At 35.9% G+C, this 23,818-nt stretch overlaps 1 protein-coding gene across 1 annotated transcript in view; it reads left to right on the top strand.

The window, feature by feature from the left end:
* The first annotated feature begins 6,958 nt into the window (after window positions 1-6,958).
* The window catches only part of LOC123871675, a 95,100-nt gene continuing 78,240 nt past the window's right edge, over window positions 6,959-23,818 (top strand). Inside the window, exons 1-2 of the mRNA XM_045915587.1 lie at window positions 6,959-7,388; window positions 16,651-16,873. Of these exons, the coding sequence (XP_045771543.1) occupies window positions 16,801-16,873 (73 nt within the window). The 5' untranslated portion in view covers window positions 6,959-7,388; window positions 16,651-16,800. The remainder of the gene's footprint in view (window positions 7,389-16,650; window positions 16,874-23,818) is intronic.

The raw sequence follows: 23,818 nt of genomic DNA on the forward strand, positions 1-23,818 counted from the left end.
ATCAGCTCTTTTCTAGTTACTGTAACCTTAACTTGTCGGGGGTGTTATAAATTTTTAATTTACACTTGTATCCAATGACCTTCTAAAGGTTTAGAAGAAAATTAAATTAAAAATTCATTTTTAATCAAAAACCCAAATACTAATTGATTCGCATAAAGGGATACGTGCCTGAAGTTATTATGTCAATATAATATACCTACCAAGAATAAGAGTAAAATCATCACTTCACATCAATCACTTGTTGTTTGTAATAATATAATTTAGATTTTTAATACTTATATTCGAGAGAAAATGCAAAATAAATTAATCTCACATAATATTTTTACATTAATATTTAAATTGATTGCATTGCATGTAAGCACAAAACTATGCTATAATTTTTTTTAACTTGACTCGTTTAAAGTGTAGATATTCCACAGCGAAGATAATGTGTAAATAGCTTAACTTTTGCAATGTAGGTGAAGTGTGTTCAAATATGCGCACGCAGGTAATATTGCGATCCTCGACGCTTTAAAGGGGTGCCTGGGCGTAATGAGTTATAAATAAAATGACTTATTAACAACTTCCACTTATCTTCATACTAGTGACCCGCCCCGGCTTCGCATGGGCACAATTTACGACAATTAGGGAACTTGTAACTAAACGTGGTTTCGACGTCACTAGCAGGCGTCAAAATATGTTCTTACATTTGACGCTAAGTAGTCTATGAGTCGCCTATTGTTCTTTGATTTCCTAATATTTGACAAATCGACGATTCAGCATCAAACCTAGAGTTCAATCACTCTAGTCCACTCTACCTAACAAGTGTAATTAAAAATTTATAACACCCTCGACAAGTGAAGGTTATAGTAACTAGAAAAGAGCTGATAACTTTCAAACGGCTGAACCAATTTTCTTGGATTATAGCTAAGAACACTCTCGATCAAGTCACCTTTCAAACAAAAAAAAAATAGTTTAGGAGCTATGATGCCACAGACAGTTACACAGATATACACACGTCAAACTTATAACACCCCTCTTTTTGGGTCGGGGGTTAAAAATGAACAAAACCAAGCCTTTGGTTGCAATTATTCTTTTTACCAAATCTTTTAACCAACAGTTTTACGTTCACTAAACGACCAATGAATTTGGTACCGAAAACGCCTAAAGGCAGATTGAGTTTTTTAGGTATCAATTTGTTAAAAATTCATATCCGAATTGGTTTCGTGAACAAGGTTTTATTAAAATTTTCGATACATGAATAAATGATGCAGTCTCCGGGTAGCTATACGGTTTCAAGTAGGCACTGCTACATAATTGAATAATACGAATCTGTATGGAACTCATTTATTTTATTTTAAATAAACTAGATGAGCTTCGCCTGCGTGGATTGGTCAGATCCCCTGCAGCATCAGGATTGAGGAGTTGGAATCCAAATTTTTAATGAAACAATGTCGCAAAGTTCCCTTAACGATAAAAAAAATAACGCAAATCGGTTCAGAAATCTCGGAGATACCTATCAGTGTACATAGGTAGAAAAATACAACTCCATTTTTCAGTCGGTTAAAAAAGTAGCCTATCTTACTCCTTGTTTAATCCTCTACTTGTCTATGAAAGTCCCGTCAAAATGGGTTCAGCCGTTCCGAAGATTAGCCCGTTCAAACAGACACGACACTTCAATTTTGCTTATTAGTATGAAAAATCGGTCAAGTGTGAGTCGGACTCGCACACGTAAGGTCTGTACCATCAAACAGAAATAATACTTTCCATTTATTTTTAATTTTCATGGAAGTTACTTTGAAATGTAATAGACACACATATTGTGTGAAAATTTTAACTCTCTACCTATTTCGGTTCACGAGATACAGTCCGCTGACAGACAGACGGACGGACTGACAGACCGACGGGCGACGGACAGCGGAGTCTTAATAATATACGTAACCTTAAAAAGTAAAATCCCATGTTCGTCGCCAGGAAGCAAGCTACGTCTAATCCAAACGTCAAGATTGGTTTATCGGTGGAGCCGGTGCAAGGTCGCCATTCTATCTCTTGGGACTCCAACATCTATTGATTTTTCCCCATTGCCACTTCAGCTTCGCAATTCGTTGAGCCATATCGGTTCACCTACAGATCACTTCATTTCTGATTTGATTACGTAGAGAAATTCCAAGCATAGCTCACTCTATCGTCTGGTGAGTGACTCACGTATAGGTCCCGTCTCGTAAAAAGAACGCTGGCCGTTTTCTGATCTCTTTCTCTTTCCGACTTCCATACGCAGACACATCCCCTCTCTCTTTCTCAGCGTTCTTTTTATGAGACGGGAGCTGTAAGTAGGTTTATTTATTTAACTGCTATTTGCAAGAAGATTCATATTACCAAACGTATTTTATTTCAGCGAAAATTCGCTCGTTAAACCGATTAAAAGCTTCAGTAACAGCGTACAGTAAACCACGGACCAATTGCACGACACAAAGAAGTGTCCTTAATTAAACAATGGAATGGGACATCATTTTCCGAAATAAAGCCATTACATGATTGTGTGAACAGAATTAATATCCGGTTGTAATGCATGGATAAAAAGCGTTTTAATTTCCACCCGGTATTTAAGTTTCCGGCGTTGTTTAAAGCCAGTTATTCATAATATGTGAGTTGTAACTGTAATGCAACACGTTACGTGTTACGTGAGCCTTTCGTGAACGAATCATTGTGGGCTCGCGGCGCGTGTTTGCCTTTTTCCCGTGAGGGATTTTTCGTTACTATCCTATCTATCCGATCTATATATCAAATCTTTGAAAAGAGCTACCGCCGAGTTTCTTGTTGGTTCTTCTCGGTAGGAAAGGCATTCCGAACCAGTGGTAGATGGTCTTGACGATTCAAAAGTAGTTGTAAAAATCTAATTGAATAAAATATTTTGAATTTGAATTTAATATAGATACGGATACAAAGCGTTTTTATTTCCATACGGTATTTAAGTTTCTGGTGTTGTTTTAAGCCAGTTATTCATATGCGAGCTGTAACTGCAATGCAAAACGTTACATGTTACGCGAGCATGCCGTGAACGAATCGTCCTGGGTTCGCGGCGCGTGCTGCGTATTTTCTGAGATGTGTTTATTAGTAGCGGTCTGCAAACAAACGTAGCTTGGCTCTCATTTGAATACTAACCAATCAAACTCAAAGAAATTTTGTAGATACTTGTTTTATTACCAATTTCGACCATCAAATCCTTTTGATGGTCGAAATTGGTAATAAAACAAGTATCTAGTATTTATTCAAAGTATAGTAGGTACAATTGTTATCCTCCTGTATAACAATTGTACCTACTTTGAATAAAGGATTTTGACTTTGACTTTGACTTCATGATTGCCGCAAGTTAAGCATAAGTATTAACAGCTTTTTGCGGTTGTAGTGCCCTTATTGAATGTATTTAATCCTATCGAAATTAAATAATATTTTAAGTTTCTCTCGTCTTGTTCTTTCAATTAACTATGGAAACAGTAACACCTCATTATGAATTAGTCACGAATTTCAATATAGCTAAAATTTCGTAACTTGAAATGTACTTAAGGCGTAAGACACACCAACGGAGTCAGCTGGCGGGTGGCGCGGCGCATGTATACGCGGTTTAATGTGCACATGTCCGTTTATTTGATGCTCGTTAACACGTTAACAGGGCTCTCTCCGTCACTCGTTTCCACTCGTTTCATACAATCGTAGTTCCAATTTCATTTGAATATTAAGCAACCAAAGTCCATGAAATTTTGCAGACATATTCTAGAAACTAATATCTATGTCGGTGGTTTTTTAGAATTTTCTAAAAATATGTAGTTTTAAAATTACAGGGGCTCAAAGATTTGTATGAAAATTTCAAGACCGCGTAACTTTGAAACCGAATATTTTAACAGAAATCTGGAAAACCACAGACATAGATATTAGTTTCTAGAATATGTCTGCAAAATTTCATGGACTTTGGTTGCTTAATATTCAAATGAAATTGGAACTACGATTGTATGAAACGAGTGGAAACGAGTGACGGAGAGAGCCCTCTTAATTAATTGGTAATCCAATAATGCTAATATGGAAATGGAAAACACGAGATGCCATATTTTATTGAAGCTAATTGAAGCCCGTAACTTACGGGTAAGTAGCTTGCATAATCTACTTAGCACTACATTTATTTCTCTTTCTATCCATCTCTCTGATTTCAGCTTTTTTACCTAACTACGGCAAAGTCATAAGGAAGGGTTATAATTTTAGCAGTCTATGTATGTATGTATCCTATGTATGTATGTTTGTATCAGATTTTGTGTGTTCCACTGTAACGCCTAAATTACTGGGCCGATTTTGATGAATAAGGTCTCAATCAATTCGCTTAGTAGCTGTAATGTGTGCTTTCTGTGTGTTGTGCATTACGCGACACTGGACGGGTGCAAAGCTAATTCTGTTACTGTTTGTTACCTACCTATAATAGTAATATATTATTATAGTTTAGTAAACGATAGTAGATATGCATTTTCAAATTACGCGCTTGGTATGGCAAAAGTTTGGTATAAGTTTAATCACCTATTAATATCAATAGGTAACTAATGAGTAAAGTGATTAAAAGTTCATAATCTAACTTTACCACCTACAGAATATTTGTGTAGGTGTTAAGTCTTCTAGTCTAAGTATAGGTCCTAATATTTCTAATAGGTAAGTACAACAATAAATTGCAATTAATGTTATAAAAATAAGTCCTCTGATATTGTGTTACTAGACGATAGATACATGCGATTACGTTGGTGTAGATTTAGGTTTTAAAATCCCATGGAAAGCTTATGTTTTTCTGGGATAAAAAGTAGAGTGCCTATGTCTGTCACCGGGATGCAAGTTATCTCTACCTCTACTCATTTTGCTTTCTGTAATAAGCTTTAACCGCTTGTATGTAAATATACCTAAGTATATATAGGTACAAATGCTAGCTGATGTCCGCGACTTCGTCCGCGTAGAAGGTATCAAAATGTCCTGTCGGACCCATAGGTACTTCAATCAAGCCCATCAGAGGGCGTGATTGAAGGAATAAACCAATCAACAAACACACTTTCGCATTTATACCTATTAGGTAATGGAAATATTGGGAGTCAAGATTTAAAAAAAACTGTTTGAATAGTTAATGTAAAAATAACAACCTTTATTTTTAAAAGCCAAAATCAATATCTGAATAAAACAATGGAACATTTTTAAATATTCATCTCTTGTTCTCGGAAATACGGTATTAATTTACGTTTAAAATAAATAAACAACTGAATTTATTAAGAAATTTCAGCACGCGGAAGGTTCATATCAATATCAATTACAGAATATACTATTTACTTACAGTAGGTACTTTTTAAAAAGGCGGAAATGCTCTATGCCTATTCATTCTTGCCTTGTCTCTATACCTGGCAAGAAACACGAACGTAGGAAGAGCAAAGCGGTTCGTATCAAAACTGCGGTTCGTATCAAAACTGCGTTAATATTACATCGATTCAAAAATCTTTAAAGTTATTTATTAGTTTATGATGGTTTCTAGTAGATTTTGTGTATTCCCTCTTGACCTTTATTATTATAGTATTTTGACCTTTAGCGCTTCAACCTTTTGAATTGCATTCCGCCCTTACCTTTGACCTTAAAGCTGTCCACGTTCTGTTGAGCTCAAACTCTTAAATGATATTGATATTGTTTTTAACCCCCGACCCAAAAAGAGGGGTGTTATAAGTTTGACGTGTGTATCTGTGTATCTGTCTGTGGCATCGTAGCGGCTAAACGAATGAACCGATTTTAATTTAGTTTTTTTTGCTTGAAAGGTGGCTTGATCGAGAGTGTTCTTAGCTATAATCCAAGAAAATCGGTTCAGCCGTTTGAAAGTTATCAGCTCTTTTCTAGTTACTGTAACCTTCACTTGTCGGGGGTGTTATAAATTTTTAATTTACACTTGTTAAATTTAAAATTGCACTTACCTACCTATTTAAATTAATTTTGGTACTTTACGTCGAGTCGCGAGTAGGTATATTGTAGTAATTAAAAATCTATATTCACGCGTCAAATTCGCGGACATCATCTGATAATGAATTTAATGGTTTGGCCATAGTCTACCACGCTGCCCAAGTGCGGATTTGTAGACTTCATACACCACCGAGAACATTTTGGAGAACTCTCTGGCATGCAGGTTTCCTCACGATGTTTTCCTTCACCGTCATCTTAACCTAACACTAGGCAATCACGGCTATTTCTTTTGAAAAATTTGCCCTAAGTACGTGAAATATTTTAGGCTGGTTTATTAATTGGCACCTACTTTCATTCGAATAAATTAACTACACAAAAAATCATCTTTATTCTTAACTAGATGATGCCCGCGACTTCATCCGCGTGGATTTACGTTGTTATAAATACCGTGGGAACTCTTTGATTTCCCGGGATAAAAAGTAGCCCATGTCCCCGGGATGTAAGCTAATTCTGTACATTTCATCGAAATCGGTTAAACAGTTAGGCCGGACAGACAGACAGACACCCTTTCGCATTTATAATAATTCAAAAAAATTCAAATTCAAAATATTTTTATTCAATTAAACTTTTACAAGTGCTTTTGAATCGTCAAAATAATCTACCACTGGTTCGGAATGTCGTTCTACCGAGAAGAACCAGAAAGAAACTCGGCGGTTGCTCTTTTCAAGTATTCAATATTAAAAGTATGGATTGATTCTTCGCTCACCTAAACAGAGACACTCTACTGTAATCTAGAGTTTCATTAACGGTCTCTACATTTTGACAGATATTGATTCAGGCACAGTTAACGTTAACTTGAACAGTGACCCTCCAGGCTCTAGCCTGATCACGCTACATGAATAGCACCATGTATAAGCTGCGAAGAGCGATGCGTATTTCAGACAAGCGGGATCACTGAAAGCTCTCTGAAATTTCATCCCGGCATACGAGAATTCAGTACCGCCAGTCGTGTCCGCGCAGCTGTGGCGAACAGAGTTCCCGTAGGTTCGTCGATGGATCGAAAAAAACTTTCGTACTACATGTACTATTGAAATTCGAAAGTGGAAACAGATTTTTATGTACATATCCAGAATAAAACCATACTAAATGAGCTACTTAAATAAGTAAATCAAGAACACACTTTCTGTTATTTTTAAAATTGATTGATCGGAAAAAAAACTTTTGTGGTGAATTATCATTGTGCTATTGAAATTTCAGAAGTGTAAATTTTAAATCGACTTGAGGTAACTTCGAGTGTGAAATGTTTGGATATGGTGTATCAATTAAAATTTTCTATACTTTTTCGTTTCGGTTTTTCTTTATAGTGACCTAACATGGATTTGGTTTAGTTGGATTTTTGTATGTTACGGTTAGTGGTTGTTTTGGAATGTGGGATTTGATTTCTTGAAGTAAGTATATTTTTATGACAGCATAATTAGTTAATTCAGTTGTATTTCGAATAGTTATACAGTTAAGTACGAAATATTATTAGTTAAATACAAAAGATATGAATAGTAGAATTAGAATTAACGTAGAATTCGATTAGATCATCAATAGCCGTGTTTGAGCAATATCCGTTTAATTTGTCATTAATTTTTATTAAGTAAATTTAAATATTATCTAAAGTTATAATCAGTTTAGTTTCTACTGGCCCTTAGCGCTCCCAAAATCTATCTTGGAAGATGTAACAAAGACTATTATAAGGGACTAAGTAGGTACTTAAATAAATTTTATGTTAATTTATAAAGTTTAAAGTAGTTGGATCCAAGGGCAGGATATCCTTGGGTTTTCCGTTGGGCGACCCAATTCCTACACTGCATGTAGTTTAGTTTTGGTATTGGTATATTGGTAATTTATATAGTTCGAGTGCCTTTTAGTGGGCATACTATTCCTATTTGTCCGTCATCTTCAACGTTTATAATTTTTTAAACAGAGTTGTAATATATCACAACTTCCAACATAATATTACTCATATAATGGAGTATAAAAAGCACCAACCTTTTAAGTCAAGCAAAAACATCTCGATAATCTTAAACAAGAAGCAAATATTAAGTTAATTTAAAGTTTTAAGCAGTTGGATTCAAAGGAAGGATATCGTTGGGGTTTCCGTAAGGCGACCCAAGTCCTGCACCGCATATGGTTATAACTTGTACCTACCTAACAATTTTTACTATTGGTAATAAAGCGGCATCTCAGTGGGCATGATCAATCCTATTCCTTTTCGTCCTTCATCTTCATTGTAGTATGACACAACATAATATTACTCGTATAATGGACCATAAAAGTACCAACTCTTGAAAAACCCGAAAAGCTTAAAACGAGGAAAATGTTATGTTAATTTATAAAGTTTTAAGAAGTTGGATCCAAGAGAGGGGTATCTTTGGGTTTTCTATAAGACGACCCAAATCCTGCACGGCATATAGTTATAACTCGTAACTACTTTTTGTATTGGTAATATGGTAATATTGGGTATTTACATAGTTCGAGCGGTTTCCCAGTGGGCATGATTAATCATCCTATTCCTATTCGTCCTTCGTCTTGAATGTATATTCATTTATGCATTATTGTGGTGTATTATGTAAGTTGGGAACTATGCTGTGATTGATTTGTTTATGCTATAGTCGAATATATTTGGCAGATCTGCTGTTGCCAAAGGCCTGAATACAAACGATTTGTACAGATTTTCGATATCAGCGAAATCGTTATGGTTTTCCGTTATCTATATTTTTGTTTTGTTAGATAAAGATGTTAGGTCGTTTTCTCGGTTCAAATGCATGAATAGCGAGTTAAGTGAGTATTTATCTAAGTTTGCTATGATTTTATTTGTATGTTGCTGTATTTATATACAGCAACAATCAATGATCAATCATCATCAATCATCATCATAATCATCTGTGTAGGTACTGTGTTTGCGTTATGGTGCCAAAGAAAAGAATAGTTATTTATTTTATTTATATATAAGAGATATATTTTTATAATTATAGTCGATGATCGTCCTTCCTGTGTTGGGGACAATACACAGAGAAACTTTCAGCGTTTATAAAATAACGAAGGTCTGGCACGCGCTGGCTCTCTCTCTATAATATCAATCTTCAAGGATACAAGTACATAAGCTGCATTTACTTGGTATATTAGGTGATTTAAATTCCAGTTTAGAACACGCGATTTTCTCATCAAAATTCTTGTTCTTGTAGCGGGAAATGGTATATCTATCTACATGACGGAGCTCTGATTAATTATTTCACAATTTTCGTATTCATATTTCAATCACGTCGTAGAAGGGAAACGCTGTATTACGCGGTTTATATTCAAATCATTTTTATATAATAATATTCAGTTCATTTTTTTTAATGAATATGAAGAGTGCGATTTTAGTCTCCTATTCGGGAGGTCTGGAGTTCCATCCCAGGCAGGCACCTCCAACTATTAGAAGTTATGTGCGGTTTTAAAGCAATTAATTTAATATCACTTGATTTGACGGTGAAGGAAACCTCCATAGCTGATCTGAAAGGGAGAAATCTGCTAAACATCATTTTGAGAGGAGACTCGTACTCAGTAGTGGGCTGGTAATAGAAGATGATGATGATATTAGGTAATTTAAATTCTAGATTACAACGCGCAATTTTCTCATCAACATTCTTGTTCTTCTAGCGGAAAATGGTATTTATCTATATAATAGAGTTGTGATTAATTTCAGAGCATTCATATTTCAAGCACGTTGTAGAAGGGAAACGCTGTTTTACGCATTTTATTTTCAAATTCAATATTCAGTATGAAATGTAACACTTCGGTCTCCATTCGGGAGGTCCTTGGTATCTCGATTACGTACCTCTAAGTTTCTGTTGCTCTGTGGCAGCGTTACTATAGGTCAAACCAACAAACAATCAAACTTTCGAATTATTATAGTATTAGTAGAATGCATTGAATGAATAATGTCAGTGAAGTGTCAATGGTTCGAAAATAAACGATAGTCATTGGCTGTTCGATTTAACTTTTTTTTGAGAATTTTCTTTTAGCCGAACTTCTGAGTTAATTAATACCCAAGCACGAGTGTCTACCAGCTGAGTAGCATTTTCTGTAAAATCTGTAAGCTGATAACTTTTTTAATTAATCCTATAACACTATATAGCAATATTTTGAAAGGATTTAAGCGGGGTCTCTCCGTCACTCGCTCCATACAAACGTAGTTCCAATTTCATTTAAATATTAAGCAACCAAAGTCCATCAAATTTTGCAGACATATTCTAGAAACTAATATTTATGCCTGTGGTTTTCCAAATTTCTGTTAAAATATTCGGTTTCAAAGTTACGCGGTCTTAAAAATTCACATACAAATCTTTAAGCCCCTGTAATTTTAAAACTACATATTTTTAGAAAAATCTAAAACACCACAGGCACAGATATTAGTTTCTAGAGTATGTCTGCAAAATTTCATGGACTTTGTTTGCTTAATATTCAAATGAAATTGGAACTACGATTGTATGGAGTAAGTGACTGAGAGAGCCCTGTTAAGCTATAGCATCGCGTATTAAAACTCGATCCCCGGGGGTTCATTTTCGTTGAAAATAAAACCTTTGTAAAATACGAAAATTTTCGCTGAAAACCTCAAGGCTTTCAATTTTACATCATGAATTTTACTAACGCTGTTTTACGAGCATGAACCGCCAGTCTAACAAAATGGTGAAATGATTATACCATCATTATTATGTGTTAAAATTTTATTCATTGCACTAGCAAATAATGTTTCATAAGCATAACGGTTTTTAGCTTAGATGAACTTAAAACCCCGTTTCATTTTATGTAAAGCCATCTTCGCAGTGAAAAAGGCGACTGCAATCTAAGAGCCATTTTAGTCTGCAAAGTCCATTCGTTGTTCTAAAATGAATTTTTACTCAGCTCCGATCCGTTCCAATGGTTCCAATAATCACAACTTTCAAAATAAAAACATTCACATATTTTAATATTATTGTTGTAGGTCATAGATATTGACGAGTAAAATGACTTGGTTTTTGATTTAGGATCAGTAAAATGGAGAAACGAGAAAGAAGTGAATAATGTATATTATCGTGAAAACTATATGTTATATGGTTTTACTTAAATATTAGAAGCGGAGTCGGTAGGATTTTGTTCCGAAACTCTTCAGTAAAATATAATATGCAGTATTTTTCACGATGTTTTATCAAATATAATATTTGTATATTTGAAGCAAGCGTAGTGTGGGACGCCCTCCAGCACGATGGACCGACGATATAAAGCGGCTGGCGGGAAGTGACTGGATGAGGAAGGCTGAGGACCGGGTGTGGTGGCGCTCTATAGGGAAGGCCTATGTCCAACAGTGGACGTCCACAGGCTGATGATGATGATGATGAATATTTGTATAGTGTATACTCGTTACTCGTATATACTTTGAATGAATGAATGAATGATTTATTCAATAAACGTGTCTTCCAAATAAACTGACAACGTAGATCGCTATCCATGATTCAAGACTTTTCTGAGAGCAGTTTTTCCGTATATATTTTCATTCAAACTTCTTTTAGGCGCACTCATTGAAAGGCAGGACGCACAACACGGTGATTTTCTAATTGAATACGTAATTAGAGAAACTAGCGTGCAGCCAAATTACCCTTTTATTTTTTGGGCCCACCGCTTTAATTATCCTGTGTAGCTTTATTCGTGGTTTACTACTTTTTTATTGCGGAAATTTGGTCTGACCTCCGTCTTATCTAGAATAATATTATTCTGTGAATACACATTATAAATACGATTTCAAATTAGCTGGAAAAGCGGAAGCTTGAAGGGCATTCCATATTCTATCAGTACTTAGGTATTCTACATAGTATGGTATAGCATTATATGTTCTAAAATGAAATAAAATATTTAGTTGAATAATTTCTTTCTGTGTTTTTTTGTTTAACCAATGAGATCCTTCTTTAAATTTAATTAATCGCGTCCATGTTGAATACAAAAAGGGTTGTACAAGAAAAAAAAATCTTAATGATAAAATTTAACAACCGTAAAACGACTGTACAAGCCGAAATACTTTTAATTTGGGGGAAAAATGTTGTTCCTTAAGGGAACAGACGTTAATTTCGTTCTTCCCTCAGGATGAAGACATGTTTCTTTTTCAAAAGCGCTAAGAATAAATGAAGGCAATCACGGGAGCGGGCGCCCGTTTTATTTTTCTGAAGCGCAGCATTTAATTCTAGTTGAATGATATTTTTACGTCGAATCGTATCTTTCTTAGTTATTTCTAATGAGAGAAACATGAGAAAGGAAAATCTGTTTTTGATTGGCGTTTTGTTCAACTGTTTTACTAATAACAATGTGTTGTTTTACAATTGCATCTTTGCAATTATCTTACAATAGCGAGTCACGTGTGGATGAGGAAGGCGGAGGATCGTGTGCGGTGGCTTGCTCTTGAGAAGGCCTATGTCTAGCAGTGGACGAAAACCGGCTGATTAATTGATTGATTGAGAGTGTCACGTTCCAGATCCTCGTCCAGCCAATTATATTATGTACACTTTTTATTAATCATCATCATTTAAACCCATTGCTGGCCCAATACTGAGCACGGGTCTCTCATCAGAACTAGAAAGTTAGACCACAGTCCATCACGCTGCCTGATCAAGTGCGAATTGTCAGACTTCACACACAGCATACCGGTTTCCTTACATTGTTAATCGTAAAGCAAGTAATATTTTTAGCTGCTTTTTATTTCACTTATTTTATACAGGGTGTTTGGTAATTAGTATATAATGACGACACGTACCCATGCTACTTTGATCTGATAAATACAATACTGAAGTATAATGACGAAATAACATTATAAAAATTTCCATACAAAATTTAAAAAAAAATTATGTCTAAGTTTTCATGACCCTAACGTGCCCTAACTCACTGAGATCGTTGGCTCCACCTATTTAAAGATGGCCAATACCAATACCCGTTTGGCCGATACCAAATACCTGTATAGATGCACTGTTTCGTTGTCAGGTCGTGACACCAGGGTTCTGCCTGAAAATCAGCGCAGCAGTAGTCAAATACTCCAGCATTATGCTGAGGCAAAGCCCCTTTAGCTCAAACACAAAATTCTATTAATATTGTTCTTTGTATTCTCTAGTTTTAAGTTTCGTTTTAATTTTGTAGTCTTTAACATCCATTGTATTTTTATTGTGTGTTATATTTTGTGAGCTAAATAAACTTTTATTTATTTATTTATTTATTAATAATATATAATTAATTGCTCAAATCCTAAATAGCTCTGATTTTGAGGTGCATGCTCGGAATTGGAATTTGGACCACGTATCCTCTGAATACGTGCTGATGCGAATAGCCCTCAAACAACTCAATAACAACAAGGCGCCGGGTGATGACGGCATTACGTCAGAACTTCTACGTGCAGGAGGTACTCCTGTGCTGACAGAGCTTACGGAGTTATTTAATGACGTCATCATGAATGGAACAACGCCGAAAGCATGGAGCAAGAGTGTAGTAATCCTTTTCTTTAAAAAAGGAGACAAGGAGCTGCTGAAGAACTACCGGCCGATCTCTCTCTTGAGCCATGTTTATAAGTTGTTTTCGAGGGTTCTTACAAATCGCCTCGCCCGAAGACTTGACGAGTTCCAACCTCCAGAACAGGCTGGGTTTCGAAAAGGCTACAGTACCGTAGATCACATACACACCTTAAGGCAGATTATACAGAAGACAGAAGAATATAATCTCCCACTCTGTCTTGCGTTTGTGGACTACGAGAAAGCCTTCGACTCTATCGAAACTTGGGCTGTTTTGGAGTCATTGCAAAGATGCCAGGTCGATTGGCGGTATATCGAGGTGCTGCGATGTATTTACAATTCTGCGTCAATGACCGTCCAATTACAGTCTCAGCAGACAAAACCAATCAGCTTGCGAAGGGGCGTTAGACAGGGGGACGTAATATCTCCAAAACTGTTTAACAGTGCATTGGAAGACCTCTTCAAAACGCTGGACTGGAAAGGACGAGGACTTAACATTAATGGCGAGTACATCTCACACCTACGGTTCGCCGACGACGTGGTTATTTTAGCAGGAACTCCGCAGGATCTCGAAGAAATGCTGTGTAGCCTAAGCCGCTCTTCCAGACGTGTCGGTCTCGGGATAAACATGGACAAAACAAAGATAATGCTCAACCAGCACGTTGTCCCGACACCGGTTAGCGTCGAAAATGTTGGCATCGAAATTGTTTCACAATACAACTACCTTGGCCAAATAATTCAATTAGGCAGAAACAATTTCGACGAGGAAGCCAACAGAAGAATTCGGCTAGGTTGGGCAGCTTTTGGGAAATTAAGTCAAGTCTTCTCATCGTCAATTCCTCAATGCCTGAAAACAAAAGTCTTTAACCAGTGTGTCCTTCCCGTCCTCACCTATGGTGCTGAAACGTGGACACTGACAAACGGCCTTGTCCACAAATTCAAAGTTGCTCAGCGAGCTATGGAGAGGGCTATGTTAGGAGTTTCCTTGAGGGATAAGATCCGAAATGAGGAGATCCGCAGGAGAACCAAGGTCACTGACATAGCCCAAACTATTAGCAAGCTGAAGTGGCAGTGGGCAGGCCATGCTTGTCGTAGAGGCGATGGCCGTTGGAGCCGGAAAGTCCTTGAGTGGAGACCGCGTTTAAGCAAACGTAGTGTGGGACGCCCTCCAGCACGATGGACCGATGATATTAAGCGGCTGGCGGGAAGTGGCTGGATGAGGAAGGCTGAGGACCGGGTGTGGTGGCGCTCTTTAGGGAAGGCCTATGTCCAGCAGTGGACGTCCACAGGCTGATGATGATGATGATGATCCTCTGAATAACAAGCCAAAGTCTTAAACATTAGGTTATCAGCCTACCAAAAAAAAAATTGTGATTAGTGGGAGTCCTTGATGGGCAAAATAGCGACAATCCCCCATTTATTTTTAGCGAATGTCGAACAAAAATAGACAAGACAGTGTGGATAAGGGAAATCGTTTGAAGATTTCTGCTATTTGTATTGGCATTCGCTTGTGGATTCGTCCGTTAATGGCACTAATCCTGGGGCACGTTGTTGTAGCAGTAAAGTGTATTTACTAAGAGTCGAATAATATTAATGTTTGTGAGGACTTCTCTAGTTTATTCTTATTTCTCTAGCTCTAGTTTATAAGAAGGAAGAAGTAAAACTGGAGTGCTAGTTTGCTGGCGAAATGACGCTTTTTATAACTAACTAGCCACCCGCCCCGGCTTCGCACAGACAGCTTATTACAATTTTCATGCAACCTACAATGAATAATTAAGTAAGTTTTTCATAAAATTGCTAATAATGTAGCTTTAGGTGAAAGAATTTATAAAGTCGGTTGAGTAGTTTTTGAGTTTACCCTACTTTTCTCTTACAATATTAGTTAATTTTCGGCTCAATTTCTTCCCGACACCTTGAACAGTTATGTCTCAACAAATTAACACGAAACAATATTAGACTATACATATAATACAAATAAACCTTCCCCTTGAATCACTCTATCTATTGGTGAAGACCGCATTTAAATCCGTTGCGTACTTCCTGAAACAACAACCCTTTCGTGAAGATCGACAACATTTTTAACCCCCGACCCAAAAAGAGGGGTGTTATAAGTTTGACGTGTGTATCTGTGTATCTGTCTGTGGCATCGTAGCTCCTAAACTAATGAACCGATTTTAATTAAGTTTTTTTTGTTTGAAAGGTGACTTGATCGAGAGTGTTCTAAGCTATAATCCAAGAAAATCAGTTCAGCCGTTTGAAAGTTATCAGCTCTTTTCTAGTTACTGTAACCTTCACTTTCGGGGGTGTTATAAATTTTTAATTTACACTTGTAACCATCACGACTTCACTCAATATTTATTCTCACTTTATCAAAAATGCTGAACATATTTTCAATATCTCAACTAAACCAAAAGTGGCAAAGACTTTCAATTTTTCATCCTATACAGATTCCCGAGAAAGCGTTATTCCTTTCAAAGGCTAGCAGATTAGACGGGAAGCTCAACAGAAAACTGTTACCTCTCTTCTTATTTTACTGCTCCCGGCATTTTAATATTATTTCCCTCGGGCTTTATTTTTTCAACCTAACTTTGATAGATAGCAAAGGGTTGTAAAATTGGTATATTGTGTCTACCTCCGTACCTATTAAGTATTGAAATAGTAGATTACGCAACATGGGGATAATGTAATATCTTACGTACGGGCACCTGGATAAATCCCAAGCGAACGAGGGATTTTAGAGTAACTCCCGAGCCTATCGAGAGTGTTACATCTAGAATCCTGAGTGAAGGGGTTTAGGGGGGCCCAACACTAGTGTTTTAGATTTTTCTAAAAATATGTAGTTTTAAAATTACAGGGGCTCAAAGATTTGTATGTAAATTTTTAAGACCGCGTAACTTTGAAATTGAATATTTTAACAGAAATCTGGAAAACCACAGGCATAGAAATTAGTTTCTAGAATATGTCTGCAAAATTTCATGGCCTTTGGTTGCTTAATATTCAAATGAAATTGGAACAACGTTTGTATGAAGCGAGTGACAGAGAGACCCCTCTTAAAATATTCCACATTATAAGGTTATCATTGCAAAGAAAAAATATGACTGACGTACAATAACAAAAAGATAATAAAACTAACCATATATTTTTTCTTTCTTTTCAGATCACACGTTCACTTCGTGGGCTAAAAAAAGTATTAGAGTTTAATGAATTTGACAAAAGAAAACCAATGACTCTAAAAGTATGACATATAAAAATAGTGAAATGTGAAAATGTTTTAAAAATAACAAGTGTTAAAAGTGCCGTGGACACGATGGCACGGACGACTGGGTTTCTAATAGTGTTATGGATCACTATCATCCCTTTACATCGAGCTGACAACTTAGGTGAGAGTTTAAATAAAATTACTTCTTATAATACTGTTTGAATAGAGCACATTATATTACTTTGTTATGTTGCGGCTACGTTAAGGTTAACGTCAATGTCCAACAACGCCATAATTATCGCGATAATCAACGCGTTAACTGAGTGGCCACACTTGAACCGTTAACGTCTAATGCCAATTAAAATGGAATCAAAATCGTCTAACACCGAACGGCATTGTGAATGCCGTTGTACGTTGATAGTGGCTACATCTACGTTTAACGGGAAAGACAGACATGGATGATGACGGTTCATATTCATCATTATCACAATCCATCGGAACTGAGAACAAATCTCCTATGAGAAGGCATTATGCCATAGACCACTACTAGCCACGTACGGATTGGCAGACTTCACACACCTTTAAGGGCATTGTGAGAAATTCTCAAACATGCAGGTTTCTTCACCATGTTTTCCTTCACTGTTCTAGCAATTGATAATAATTAATTACATATTCTCTTCAAAAAATTAGAGTTGCCCAGGGTCGAGTCCTGGACCCCACAAATAAGAAAACTAAAAGATTTTTATTAATTTGGCTTATTCAAGTTGTCATAACTATACAAAAAGCTACACGTGTGGTTTACAGTAAATGATTATGGTATCATTGAGCGTCTCTGATGAATGATGATAGCGTTTGGAGGTAGATATTGATATGGCACGACAACTGATTTTAGGCTCATTTATTTTTACTTTGTTTTCATGAGTGCTTTTCAAAAAATAAAATGACAAGGTGATTGATGATGAAAATGGAAGGTGGGCGATCTCTCTAATGACATATAATATTTTATTTTTATGAGTTTTCTGTATTTTTAGTCCATAAAAAAACTTTTAGTTTCAAACTTGTTGTCGTTCCATCTTTACACCCTTTCCAAGCACTGAGTTAACCAAATAAGCTCCACGAACTTTACAGTCACTGCGAATGTTCATTCAAAATGAAATCACACCTGTGATTACTGAGTGACGATCACAAATCCCGGTAACAGTAACAATCACGTTCCATTGTCATGTCATCGATCGTTGGGCAATGTATGGGAGCGTGTCGAAATTACGTCACTTCAATTATTTGCCTCGTCTGGATAAATGGATATGTATTCTGTGTATTCGCTTAGGGTTTTTAGCCAAAAGTTTTTGCATGGTAAAGGTAATCGGGGTCTTCGTCTGTGTTGGTGTTAGCTGGCGGGCATGCTCTGCCTTTTTGGAGTGTTTTTTTTTTGTTAAAACTGACTGGAAAGCGCTCTAAGGGGGTGCCGTGTGTATGTCAGCGAGCGCCGGCACAGAAGGGGTCCATACTTGTTACAAATAACTACAAACTTGACATTATTTGGCTAATCTTTGTAAAGCCAGACGAGAGAGAAAAAAAAGGTAAATCAAAGATAATAGGCAATGCCAGTGACTCCCACACACCCGCTTTTGTGTAGGATGCATTGTATTTTCCCCAGCAAAAAAATAGGCTGATTTTTTAGGGCGATAACTTTTAAAATAAATACAATTTTACTATGTAAGTTATTTTAAGACATAGATACTGGAGAGATAAATCGATATATGGCTTAGTTATTGTAAGCGCCCTCTAGTTACTTAAGTTATTATTATATATTTAATTACGCTATCATACATACACACACACAAACACTCACGCACACATAAAATTCCATCCTATTACCCGCTCTTACACCCCGCTCCTGTCAGTTACCTTTGAACCTGCGTTTACGCACGTCGAGTCTGAAACCCGCTAACTGCGTGACGCATGCTATACTCGTACAAACGCCACGCGCCGCTTGTGTAAAAAACTCATATAACGCTAAATTAATCACGCAAAACCCGCTATTAAACTGTAAAAACGCTACGCTAAGTAAATAAGTTAAAATCACATAAACTTTAAAATTAAGTGAAGTGTTCTGCGAATCTGTGCTTCGAAGAAACTATCCACGGAATACGAGAAAGGGAAGACTCCAGACCATCCGGTGACCTATCCTGCCTAAATCCAGGTATTTATCCTACAGTTATAGAACAACATAATATAATAGAATAATAAGCGTAATACGTTTGTATAGAGAAGTGCGTAAGAAGTGTACCCATAAACATAAAACCCTTTTATATTTCCCGAGTCATATCTCGTAGAGAAAATTCCATTAATTTACCAAAAATCCAGTACAATATTGCAAGTGAAATTATACCCAAAGTAAAATGCCACCTGTGATTACGTACACAAATGTCGGTAACAGAATGAAAATCACATCCCATTGTCATGTCATCGATCGTCAGAGGATGTATGGGGACATGCTCCAATTACGTCACTCGTTGTATTTGCCTCTCTAGGGTGTAATAATGCTCTCTTCGTTATCACGTGATTGTGCGACAGACTATGCTGTTGCAATCAACATTACCTCATCAATATTTTTAAACCAACGCTTAATGCCATTAGTTTTGCAATTATTTCATTCACGCACAAAGTTGCTTAATAATTTAGCCTAACTTTCAAAATAAATGTAATTTCACATAAAACCATTGTCAATCAAACAATAGCTGATAAGGATTTAAATTTTCATATTTTTTTTTTGATATTAATAGGTAATTATGGGATTATGGGATTATAATTTTATAATTGTTAATTTTTATAAAGGTTATAATTTTTGTCTTTTTAGGTCGACAAAATTAGATACGTGTCGTAAGCAATTCTACAAATATTATGGACGATATAAACACTTTCACAAATTAAAATATACAGACGACAATTTTCCTAACAATCAAAGCCTGCTCATTCGTCTTAATAATTTGTTACTCACAAAGATCGAAGCTTTTTATCTTATCCACATTAATGTCTTCTCGTTGCTTTTAAGAACTTCTTTGTTGGAGGTTATCCCCACAATTAATCTTAATTCGCTTCAGGAATCAAACATCCTAAATGTTTTATCGCATTATTAAGTTTATGGAGCTCTTCCCTGCACTCTTAGAGAAAGGAGATATTATTAGATCTAAGAATTTCGTGATCCGGCTGTAAAACTGAGTTGCTTTTCCGAATTTTTACGATTTAGATGTCCTATATGTGCTATACATAATAATTTATGAGTCCCGTAAATTATGCATGAAAGAAAAAAATGCGTTATAGGTGAAAGGTCATCTGAAGCAAATCTCTAGCAGCTGTTACATACAAAATCCCAAGATTCTAGTCTCAGTCGTTAATAACCCCGACCCAAAAAGAGGGGTGTTATAAGTTTGACGTGTGTATCTGTGTATCTGTGAATCTGTGTATATGTCTGTGACATCGAAGCTCCTAAACTAATGAACCAATTTAATTTAGTTTTTTTTTTAAAGGTGGCTTGATCGCGAGTGTTCTTAGCTGTAATCCGAGAAAATCGGTTCAGCCGTTTGAAAGTTATCAGCTTTTTTCTAGTTACTGTAACCTTCACTTGTCGGGAGTGTTATAAATTTTTAATTTACACTTGTAACTCTCGTCGATATGTCAGTCAGTTTCACCTTTAATATGTTACAATATATCATTCCTGAACCAAAATACGGTACAGATAAGCGAAAGATTTCATCTTATTCCATACAAAAGGGGCCACAAATTCGAATCTAAATAATGCTAAGCACACTTATCGGCGTCATCTAACGGTTGGGAGGATACGTGGTCGGTCAGATAAATTCGGCCCATTATTCAGTCGAGGGCCTTTGTTCAGAGTGGATTTTACCAAGTTCTTGTCACGTACAAGAATCGGAATAGGTACTGGCGACTCATCCTGAAGCGTTTCGAGACTTGTGCATTTGGTCACGTGTAAAGATATCTACGGTCCTGAATTATTTGTATGGACTGATCAGAAGTGGTATTAGGGATGCCCCAGTTTGTGTCTACTTTTTAACCCCCGACCCATAAAGAGGGGTGTTATAGGTTTTGAGGTGTGTATCTGTGTATCTGTCTGTAGCTTGTAGCTCCTAAACTAATGAACCGATTATAATTATTTTTTTTTTTGTTTAAAAGGTGGCTTAATCGAGAGTGTTTTTAGCTATAATCCAAGAAAATCGGTTCAGCCGTTTGAAAGTTATCAGCTCTTTTCTAGTTACTTGTCGGGGGTGTTATAAATTTTTAATTTAAACTTGTTGTTTGATTAATCAAACTAAATTTTAGTGTACCGATCAATAATAATTGATAATATCTACAGCCACGTGAACGAAGGAACCGGAATCATCTAGTTCTAGTACAATGTTATTGAAATTAATAAAGTTGTAGTTATTGCATTCTACGAGATTGTTTAGTTCATCTCAGTTATAAGATTCCGTATCTTAAACTTCATCTAGCTTGACTGTTAACTTAGGATCAGCTTAAATGCAGCCGGTTATACATAACGGTTAAGCGGGAATTCGATTAAGTTATCCGTTCTAAAATTAGGTTAACTAATATTTGATAAGACTCTTAATAAAGCAATTTGCCTAAGTCAATAGAAAGTCTTCTCTAACATTAACTTCTAATTGCTCGTCTTTATTGTTGGTTTTACACTATTTAAAGTTGAAATAAGTCAAAGCTTTTTAATGTACAAATCACCACCAATGATAATAATAATTGGTGTAGGTAACTAACTCATTAAATGAAGAAATTAAATTTTAACGATAAAGGAAAACATCGTGAGGAAAACTGCATGCCTGAGAGTTCTCCATAACGTTCTCAAAGGTGTGTAATGTCTGCCCATTTGCACTTGGCCAGCGTGGTGGATTCCGTTCTCAACTCTAAAGCCTTCTTATTTTAAGAAAAGGTTCGGGTAAAAGCCGGCGATGGGTTGAGTTGATCATGAATTAATGAAAATATACCTAATGGACTAAGAGCCAGCGCATGCCAGACCTTCGTTATTTTATAAAAGCTGAAGGTCTCTCTGCGTATTGTCCCCAGCATAGGGAGGAACGATCAGCGACTATAAAGTTTGGATCATGGTGGCAAAAAATATTAATAGGTCTGTGTCCAGATCCAGATTTCTGTAAAAATGTGTGTATGTACATACATACACACATTTTTACAGAAATCTGGATACATACATACATATGTATGTTAATACTTTATTGCGCCACAAAACACAAATGACATGTTACAAACAAGAAAACTTAAAATATAGGTACAAAAAGGCGGTAAAAAAAATGTAAGTGTCATAACCGAAAATGACATACAAATCTTTAAAAAGATTTACTTACAAATCTTTGATCTCGTATATCATTTTAGCAATTAAATATTTTTATTATAATAATCAGTAAAGATATATCATTTTAACAAAAATATTATAATTAAATTAACTGAGATATTTTATTGCATATTACAATGGTTTAACAAATCACCGTTTATACTGCCAATTTAACAGCAATAGTCCACAATTTGTGACACAGCATTAATACCACGATGTAATTTATCGATTCTCTTTGTAATAAATAATGTTAATACCAAAATTGAAACATTACCTCGCGCTTATGCTATTATTTTGTAATTAATATCTGGAACATAGGTTTGTGCTATGAAATTGAGTACCTAATGCAGTTTTGATCGGCATAATTTCATTCACTTTAAAAGTTTAAGCTGATTTTTCTGATAGAGTCTTGACCTATATTATAGTAGTACCTAAGTGGCCTACATGAAACATATCCTACATGTCTTGATTAATGTTATTCCATCTATCGGTAGATAGTGATGATGATGAACGAGGTCACGGCCTTTAGTAATAGAAAAAACCGGCCAAGTGTGAGTCAGACTCGCGCACTGAGGGTTCCGTAGGCACTCGGGTATTTTTTCCAACATTGCACGATAAATCAAAAACTATTAGGTATGCATAAAAAAAATTTTCAAAAGAAAAATAAAACCGACTTCAAAAACCACAAACACTAAAAAGTAAAAAATAACTTTTATTTAGCTACACATGTAATGTACCTAGGTATGAAGTCGAGCGAGCATATTAAAACAAAATTAGAAATCCAAGAGTGAAGCTCGCCCGACTTCATACCTAGGTACATTACATGTGTAGCTAAATAAAAGTTATTTTTTACTTTTTAGTGTTTGTGGTTTTTGAAGTCGGTTTTATTTTTCTTTTGAAAATTTTTTATTTCACAATTTTTAGTGGCCCCACTATACTATAATATGCTATGCCCAGTTAAAACCCTACTGTTTACTAAGCTATTGCACTGATCGCGAGCAATTTGCTCCTATCTATTGAGGAGTTCTGTTCTCCATCTCCGAAGATATTCATCAGATCTTCACCAAATTTATATGGGACCACCTGCACAGTATACCCTTTCAAACAAAAAAAAAATTCCAAATCGGTCCAGGGGTCTTTGAGTAATCGGGGAACATACATAAAAAAAAAAAAAAAAAATTAAAAAAAAAAAAAAAAGATTCCGACGAATTGAGAACCTCCTCCTTTTTTGGAAGTCGGTTAAAAATAAACAAAAATCTGTTTTAGAATTTACAGGTAAAGCTCTTTTATATGATACCCCATTTGGTATAGTTATCTTACTTTGAAAATTGAAACACATTTAAATTTTTTTTAAATGATGTCTCCACAAATTCGCATTTTCAGATTTATTCCTGTATTTGTGGTATAAGTCCTACCTTCCTGCCAAATTTCATGATTCTAGGACAACGGGAAGTACCCTATAGGGTTCTTGACAGACAGACAGACAGACAGACAACAAAGTGATCCTATAAGGATTCCGTTTTTCCTTTTGAGGTACGGAAACCTAAAAAGACGATGAAGACTAGTGTCAGGTGACATTACAAGCATTAGTGGAACGACCAAGAAACGGAAAAGCAAAACACTTTCTACACATTTGTGGAATGTAAATCACGTAAGAAGCGAACCCTTACAACGCCTTAAAGAGAAAATAGTGAAGGAGGATTTAAGAAAAAAGCTGACTGCCTTTTTTTCGGAGTAAATAACATT

The sequence above is a fragment of the Maniola jurtina genome, chromosome 14 (genome assembly GCF_905333055.1).
Source record: "Maniola jurtina chromosome 14, ilManJurt1.1, whole genome shotgun sequence".
NCBI lineage: Eukaryota > Metazoa > Arthropoda > Insecta > Lepidoptera > Nymphalidae > Maniola > Maniola jurtina.